Source organism: Scomber japonicus, chromosome 1 (genome assembly GCF_027409825.1).
Source record: "Scomber japonicus isolate fScoJap1 chromosome 1, fScoJap1.pri, whole genome shotgun sequence".
Classification (NCBI taxonomy): domain Eukaryota; kingdom Metazoa; phylum Chordata; class Actinopteri; order Scombriformes; family Scombridae; genus Scomber; species Scomber japonicus.
The window spans coordinates 5,340,057-5,348,854 of NC_070578.1; the positions used below are offsets into that span (position 1 = coordinate 5,340,057).

General features: G+C 41.0%; 1 protein-coding gene across 1 annotated transcript; it reads right to left on the reverse strand.

Moving 5' to 3' along the window:
* Positions 1-2,720: 2,720 nt before the first annotated feature.
* ccnd1 (cyclin D1) lies at positions 2,721-8,541 on the reverse strand. The gene is made up of 5 exons (XM_053318612.1): positions 8,126-8,541; positions 6,549-6,764; positions 5,578-5,737; positions 4,619-4,767; positions 2,721-4,512 (listed from the first exon to the last, which is right to left on the reverse strand). Exons 1-5 carry the CDS (start codon positions 8,321-8,323, stop codon positions 4,357-4,359), a joined length of 879 nt encoding a protein of 292 aa, XP_053174587.1. The 5' UTR covers positions 8,324-8,541; the 3' UTR covers positions 2,721-4,356.
* Positions 8,542-8,798: the final 257 nt, after the last annotated feature.

Genomic DNA, 8,798 nt, shown 5'->3' on the forward strand with positions numbered 1-8,798 from the left:
CTAAGCAGGTACCTTTTCTAATATGGAGCAACAATCTTGACATTTTGGAGATATATTTACTGTAAGGTTTTGAACTACTAGGTTCATATTAATGTATTTAAGTACAGGCACCATATAAATGGGTAATAAAAGGACAATAGTAAATTCCACTAGACTGGGGAGAATGATGCTGTGTGCTGTGGGCTTTAATGTAAAGTGTGACCTAAATTGCTCCTTTATAAATGAACATCTTCAGTCGGAAGCATCGGGCTCAGACAGTTCAGGAAGTTGTAAAATACTGAGAAACAAATGTGTGTTGTGCTCTTTTCCAGGAAAAAAGTCAAGTCTTCTCCTTTCAACATAACATGTAATACTCAATACTCAAAAATGAATGTGTGGTGACTCTGAGGGGAAGTGAATTTCAGCAACTGTGTTACAAAAGTAAGCTACAGATCAGTTCGTACTCTAAACTTATCTAGCTTATCTAGTAACTGAAAAACAAAAAAAAACATGCATGCCTCATCTCAGCAAAGTCTACTGAACACTGCACTAAAGGACACTATACTGAAGAACACTGCAAGAGAGGTATCACAGACAAGCAATACAAGCAGCATCTGGCTGTAAACATAGGTACTAAGTACTATGTATGTATGTTTGTACATAGGGCTGGGTAACATTTCAAAATTACGATACCAGTACCAATCCAAATACCCTTAAAGTGATACTTATACCAACTGAGAACTTCATTTCATACCCATCATGTCAATAGAAGCACTAAATTGAATAAAATACAACCACTCCTCCACATCTAAATGATTAGATTTTTACACAAATTCAATTTTTACTTTAAATTATTAATATCTATTAAATACAAAATGCTCAAAATCATTAGAAAATCAAATATTTTCTAGCGCTGGGTGCAAAAAGGATCGATAGGTATCATTTGACGGGAGACGTTCCAATTTATTCCAGTAGATACCTTAAAGGTATCAATTGCCAATACCTTGCCCTACGTGTGTGTGTGTGTGTGTGATTTTTAAAATTTTGATTTTACTTCTTTTCTATTTGAGCTCCACTCAGGCAGTGCAGCAGAACTTTGTACTATGACAATAAATGTATTCTATTCATTTAAAGCAATTAAACCCAAATCTATTGATATATTGTAACATTGTCCATGGATGCAGCACATTTATAGCCTTCTCACAATCAACCCCAATGAATGAATGTGGTAACCATGGAGATCTTCCCCATCTCTACCACGGAGATGTAGATTCCACCATCAACAACATACAGACTCAAGAACAGACAGACTGTGTACCAGACTCCATCTAATTCATGTTTTTATTGTGTAGTCGACACAAATATGAATACACTGTTTGTACCAGCTGCAGACAACCGGCATGAAGTAGACACAACTGTGTGGAATGTTGTAAAAATAAAAAAAAAAAAAAAAACAGTCTATGGCTTACCGAGCATGACACCGAATCTATTTACAAACTCAAATCAACTCACTGACAGTTTGAAAATTGGAGCAAAAAGCTTTGTTTTTTTTTATAAATATAAAAAGGGGAAAAGGAAGGAAGGCCACTATGGGCCTAAAGGGGGGATAAAGTCTCTTTCACCGAGACAGCTTAACACTCAACAGAGTTATACATATCCCATTTTTCTGTGATGGCACCAGTATCAGAGCCCTGGACTCGCTGGTTTCCATCGCGGATGCTTCACCTCAAGCAGGTTTTTTAACAGAGCTAGTAGGCACTGAACCAACAAGTAGAATAGAATAAGATCTAAAAACAAATAAAAAAGACTAAAATTAGAGATAGATCTTGACTGTCACATGAGGTATTGTGGATCAAAAAGCATTTCTGTACATTGTCTCATTTCTTTTTTTTTTTCCTCGTCTTTTGGAATAGTACGGGAAAAAAAATCATATTAGGTCATTATAGACAAAAGAGAAAAAAATGATCACATAGAATCTACATAAAACAAAAAAAATGAGGATGTCAATAACACGATTTTCTATGAGAAAATTCAAACCTAGAATGGCAGTATATTGACATTTATATGTATATATATATAAAAAAACAACAACCAAAAAAAAAAAAATGTAGCAGCAAATAACAGGAGAAAAGCATCATTTTTTAATCCATTACGGTTTTTGACGTCTTTTTTTCTTTTCTTTTGTTTTTTTCCTTTTAAAAACACGTAGCTGGGATTTATTTTCTATAGCAGCGGAATACAAGGAGTGTTTCTCTCCTACTCTCTATCCTTAATGTACAATCAGAAACCTAATTTACAGGGTCCCCACACGCTTTGACACATTAAGACCATTCAATCACACTATTCATTTTGATTTGAGTCTACATCAACCCTCCCGTCCTGTGTAGGAACCCCGATTGTTGAACTCTACAGCGTTAAGACGCGTCGTCGCTGTCGAGCCCTCACCCTTTTTTGCCACTTTTTTTTTGACGCCGTTTTCACTCCCTCGGTACTCTTGCCAGCTTTTGCTCTCCAACTTTTTTTTTTTTTTTTTACCCCAAGAAAACGCAGTCCACGTCTTTTAGGTTTGTGCAAAATCACGTCAATAGTCTCAACACTCCTCGATTTTTTTTTTTTTACCTTTTTAATACATTTTTCTTAGCTTCATCCCCTTTCCCAGAATCCATGAGCAGTATTTGAACTGAGGTGGAAACAATGGAGGAGATGCTGTACTGGTGATTTTTTTTTTCTTTCGACTTCTCAAAGGGGCCCGAGCTGCTCTGGAGGCAGAAATCATCTTAGCGGTTTGAGTTAAAACATCAATCTGTGGAGCCGTGGTTAGTTTAGCAACTACAAAAATAAATAATACTTGTGTTTTTTTTCCTCTATAAAAATAAAGTATTATTTCAGCTATAAAAACAATACTTCTCTTTACTTTCTTTTTTAAACCTTCAGACCTCCAGCCTTTGGCTCTGCACGCTGAACTTTAACTAAACCAATGAGATTTCGGATGATACGAGCAGCTCCGCCTCTATGAAATGTTTGTTAAACTAAGACTCTTATCTGAGACTTGGAAGGCCACAGCGTCAAGCAGCATTCAGTCTTGTTTTTCTGTTAAAAAAGAGAAAAAAAAGAAGGTATTTCTGCAGGTGCAACTGTCTGCGTGCCTGCCCTGACTCTCCATCACCATAAAGACTTCTGCTTGGACCTCCTCCGTCCATTTTCATGTTGTTTTACAAACTTCTATCATTGTGATTTCCTCTCTCTCTCTCTCTCTCTCTCTCTCTCTCTCTCTCTCTCTCTCTCTTGCTCTCTTAATTTTTTTTTTTTAGACAAGCCAGCACTGCTGACCAAAAAGTGCTTTTTTTCTTTTTAGGAAACAAAAAGTTGGAATGATATTAGGTATGACTAAACAAAGAAGAAGAAGAAGAAGGAGAAGAAGAAGAACACGACTGTGGACGGCTCTGCTTGCGTCCATTTTTGATGCTTGTCAGATTACAGCGAGCCGTAAAAAAAACGGGTAAAAGCCAACAACCCCGGAGAGGAAACGGACAAAGAATCAGAATTTGTCCGAACCTCGACAATCAGCCGTGGTCGCCTAATGGTCGTTAAAAACAACAGAGCGTTTCACACTAAAAAAACAAAAAAAAGCTTGAAAGAAAAGAGGTATAAGACTAATGATATAATATAATAAAGTGACTAAACATAAGCAAGCAGGGATATATGTATGTCTGCACTGCAACAAGACAAACATGGGAACTCGGACAAGAAGTCTAAAACATTCTAGGTATAACAGAAAAAAGAAATGAAAAAAAAGCCTCTTCTCTTTAATAAATGTCAGCTTTCAGGTAAAAGACCTGAAGACAGACTACAAGGACCTACTGTACACGACACTTTGGGATGTTTTAGTAGGTGAGTTGAGTCTGTGGTAATTTAAAGATTCCTAGTTTAATGTTTCAGGGAATAAAAGAAAAAAAAATCTACTAGAATGTTTTTGTGGCTTTAACTCCAGCCCACGCAGGTCGTTTTCAATTTTCAGTGTCTTTTTTTCTCTCTCTCGCTTTCTCTCTTTCTCTTTCGAGTACATTTCTGTAGTGTTCGTTTCTTTTCCCGGGATGGGAGGGGACACTGGCAGGAAATGTGACTTGGGGTTTTTTTTTGTGTGTAGCGGGGCAGGGCCTGTCTTTGACGGCTGTAATGGACAGCGGGCGTGTGTGTGAGGGACACGTCGGCCATGCTAGCAGCCCAACCAGGAAGGAGGAGGAGGAAGGGGAGGCTGAGTTCAGATGAGGCAACCGCAACCCCTCCCCGGTCCACCTGTCCACCGCCCTCCTCTGTCTACAACTTTTTTTCCCCCATTGATCATCGGGTTCATCGCGCGACGCTTCCGCCTCGGTTTCAGATGTTGATGTCTCTGACATCTGTCGGGGTGCAGGACAGGTCCACGTCCTCGTCCACGCGTTTGGTTTCCGTCGTGCCGCTGTGCTGCTGAGCCTGCCTCAGGCTGGACTCCAGCAGAGATTCTATCTGCTCCTGGCATGACCGCAAACAGTCCTGTAAAATAAAACGGACAAACGCCAAACATCCGGTTAATACCATGGCATGACAAACATCTAGAAAACGACAATAGATTTATGTGTGTGTTTGCTGCGAGGCGTACCGGGTCGCTGCGGATAACCTGGGACAGGAAGTTGGTGAGGTTCTGGGAGGACAGGGAGGCGTCTTGGCTCTTCAGGTAGAGGCCTTGAACGGCTGCCACCACGCTACCCGCCGCCACCATGGACGGAGGACTGGCGATGAAGTTGACATCTGTAAAAAAAAATGTAGAAGTAGGCGTCAGTTTGATAAAAACACCACAAATATTCAGGCCTTGGTGGTTCCCCGAAAATGATCATCAGGCCTGGTGGTATAAGAGAGGTCCATGTATTTGGCACTTTTAGTCCTTTGGGACAATAAAGTGAATCCTATCTTTCAAACCAAAAAGACCACTAAACAGATGAGGTGTGAGAGATTTCTGATTGACCCAGTTGATTGGATTTGTGTTAAAACTTTTGGTCACTGACATATTGAAGACTTAAAGAGAGGGACGACTTAATATACCGCATTTACTACTTTACCGAGTAAAACGTTCGCTCTCGCTCTGATACCATACCACCATTGTACCCTACTAGTTCCCAAATGGAGTCAGGAGCACTGAGTAAACTAGGCTAAATAACCCCCCCCCCTTCTTCTAACAAGGAAAAAACAACAACACATGACTGATTATGGTCACAGACTTCCACACATCTGCTCCTCTGAACCTTCAACATTTATTAACTAATAATGAGAACATGGCAGAATAACAAAACAAAGAAACTGGCCTGAAGAGGGCAAAAAAACAGTCATCTTTAAACTGAGGTTAGGGTTCTTTATCCCTCATAAAAACACTTCAATCCTCAGTGGTATTTTACAGGGGATTTTAAGTTGCAATAGGCTACAGAGAAGAAAATATAGAGTATAACTAAGTATAGTGTAACCATTTGTGCACACTAAAACACAGAACAATTGAAAATATGTAGACTTTTGAGATTAGGTACTGGTATAGAGATAATAGTGCAGTTTCCCTGGTGCGTGTCCTACCTGTAGCGCAGAGGGCCACGAAGGTCTGGGCGTGTTTCCTGAGGATCTGCTTGGTGGACGGGTAGATCTTCAGCTTGGACAGGAAGTGCTCGATGAAGTCGTGAGGCGTGACCGAAGCCAGGTCCCACTTCAGCTTGTTGAGAACCAGCAGCTCCATTTGCTGTGGACGGACCAAGACCAGAGGCATTCACTCAAACTGACCCACTCTCATCTCTAAGAGAACAAAATGTAGCTTTACTCCTCCTTATGTCTGCTGTGACATTTACTTCCTGCAGCTGTGGCGCTTTTTTTTTTTTTTTTTTTTAATCAGCATGGGACTGATTCTTATATTCCTGCTGATTAATATTCCTAGTTTTCACCTTTTTTCTCCACAGATCTAATAGATAAATACGACCATATTCTAATCTATTTTATGTATATTTTTACAGATTCAGTAACCTTTATTATGATTATAGTGTGATTCCAAATATCCCAAACATCACTTATCTCCACTCTGACTGGAGCACGGCCAATGGAAACGACCGCACTGTAAAAACAAATGTCACAGCAAACATAATAAAAAAAAGAGAAAAGCGTGTGACTGCAGTTCTTTAATGATCAGTTTGTCATTGCCAAATAGTAGCCTGCACTTCTGTTTTAACACCATTAGGTGTCGCTGTGACCAGTGTTTTCTTGGCAGTCACTGAGACCATTCATGAAATCAGAGAGGCCTTCCAGTCACCATGGGAAAGTCACAGGCAGCCATTCAGTCAGTGCTGCAGCAAAGCTACGTTTATATATATATTTGGTTTGAAATCAAATGAAAATATACTCTGTGACACATCTTATAAAGGTTTCTGATCATGGTGACTCTGACCAAGCAGAGGGAAGTGCAAACACTCTGTATTCTGGTCATGTGCTCTCTCCCAGTGCATGGTGCTCATGTCTACTGTATGTGTTATGCAACATCCATGTCTGCAGAACTCAATTACCAGCAGTTCTCCGGGCTGGACCGAGTTGTCGGTGTAGATACAGAGTTTCTCCGCCGTTAAGGGCACAGTCTCCTTCATCTTGGATGCTAGAAACATGCACGTAGCTCCCAGCAGCTGTAGTCTTGTTTTCCTGGTGGCCTCCACTGATAAAAATCTGTCCAAATAGTTCATAGCCAGCGGAAAAACCTCCTCCTCACATTTCTGTTCCTCGCAGACCTGGGAGGTGAGAAAAAGCACTTAAGAAAAAAAAGAAGAAAACTCCCCTATTCATATGCATTATTACGTCTATATCCCCCCCACTGGCTCTGTGCCTTATTCTATACGCACAGCTGTTTGCATTCAATAGCTGCACCATCAGCAATGATCCCAATGAAATTAAAAAGAGATGTAACGCATTTTTTTCCGCATTGAATTCATTTGATTTTATTGTTTAAAGCTGGTGTGTGGCACGGTATTTAACACAAACTGCATGTGACGTGCAGGAGAAAACGATCAAAGTCAAAAGTGTCATATATTGATAAGAATAGAGTGTCGCAGCGTTGAAAACAGTCGGGAATTAGTTTGCAGTCAGTTCTGACTGAGACACAAAGGTGGCGTCGATGCAAGTTTCACTCTCTAATTTCAACTTCGTCATCTTTTCAAAAAATATTTATAAATATTTAAAAATTAGCAGGCCGCGCGCAAGTGGCATGTAAATGATCCTCGCGGAATGCCTGATCGGATGAGAGTGAAATGTGTCGAATTGTGACACGTGCCAATTTAAAACAAATTAATTTCTCAGGCTGGGCTTTTTCACGTGCTGCACGCGCCACTTCCCCCCCGACTCTCCCGATGCGCCGCTTTAGAAATTAATTAAAAATATCAAACGGCAAAGAATTCAATCCAAAAGTTCATGTAAATGTTCAGAAACATCTAAACTATCAAATCCGACTGTTAAAATCCATTTGATTCGTTTGCTTTTTGAAGAAAAAGCCATTTTTTCACAGCGACCTTCGCAGACAGCAGCGAGTCTCGTGAAGCAAAACAAACTTTAGCAGTTGATAGCAGAGGATCAAGCTACAGCACACTATATGTAACAGCCTTATGATTAAGATGCATTTCTGCACCATATAACCCAGTTACTGTCATTGCTGCTGATATTATAGATTTTTAATTATATTAAAATCCTTCTCATATACGACAACAAAGATGGCGCGTAATACTGGCACGGGCCAGACTGCATACGTGTACATTGCTGTTATTTTGGAATATTTTCCCAGTCTTATTACATTTCATAGCCTTCTGGAAAATAATACTAAATAATCAATAATCAAAGTATTGATGGTGGAAACTGAATACAGTCTGTAGCCAATCACTAGCCTATATCTCCTCTTATAGCAGAAGGACCACCCAGCACTCATTTTCAGAGGTTTATGTAACGTGCACAGTGAAATAACACACATGAACCTCTCTGAACTGTCACTTTGAGGCTCACTGATCATGTTTTAGGTAGTAAGGGACAAGCTAGTCAAAGACTAACCCGCGATCAGCAGAAACTCGGACACAGAAGGAAAGTTGGAAGTGAAGTAAAAACCAACCTCTAACATCCAGGTGGCAACTATTTTCCTCATTTTGGGCACTATTTCTTTCTGAACACACTTGAAGTAGTTAGCCGACGGTAGGTAGAGTTCCTCTGCCTTCAGCATGGTGTGTAGGACTCGGTCGTTGAGCAGGTTGACGTCCTGGTAGGCTCTCCTGATGGAGTCCACCTCGCAGCACAGCAGCTGGTCCTCCATAGTACTTGTGCTATTAAAAAATGATTCTCACCGTCGGAATAACGTGCGTGTGTTGCGCTGGTTTAAATGTCACTGTAATGTAAGGAGAACAGACTAACAGCAGACAGAAGGAATAAAATAGTCGGCTGGTGTTTTAAATCTCTTTCTTCTTCTTCTTGCTGCTGCTGCTGCTGCTGTTGCTGCGTGCTGCTGCTCCTCTGGTGTGCGCGAGCCCTCTGAAGAACAGACCGCTTTCCCCCCGCGAGACAAAAACCCCTGCCTCGCGCTCACGGGCACACACACACAAGCACACAAGCAGAAGTTTACCATGGAGCGCGCGCCGAGGAGGAGGAGGAGGAGGAGGAGGTGGGTGGGTTGCGCGCGGGTGACGTCAGCTGTTGTTAAGAGTGTGTGTGTGTGTGTGTGTGTGTGTGTGTGTGTAGGGGGGGGGGGATCAAAGAGACAGGCAGACTGCTAGGGAGACTGCTAGGGAGAT

Coding starts and splice junctions, on each gene's coding strand:
- ccnd1 (XM_053318612.1), bottom strand. CDS start 8,323: ATGGAGGACCAGCTGCTGTGCTGCGAGGTGGACTCCATCAGGAGAGCC. Junction 6,765..8,125: donor TTGCCACCTGGATGTTAGAG/GTTGGTTTTTAC, acceptor CTCACCTCCCAG/GTCTGCGAGGAACAGAAATG. Junction 4,768..5,577: donor CGTGGCCCTCTGCGCTACAG/GTAGGACACGCA, acceptor TTTTTTTTACAG/ATGTCAACTTCATCGCCAGT.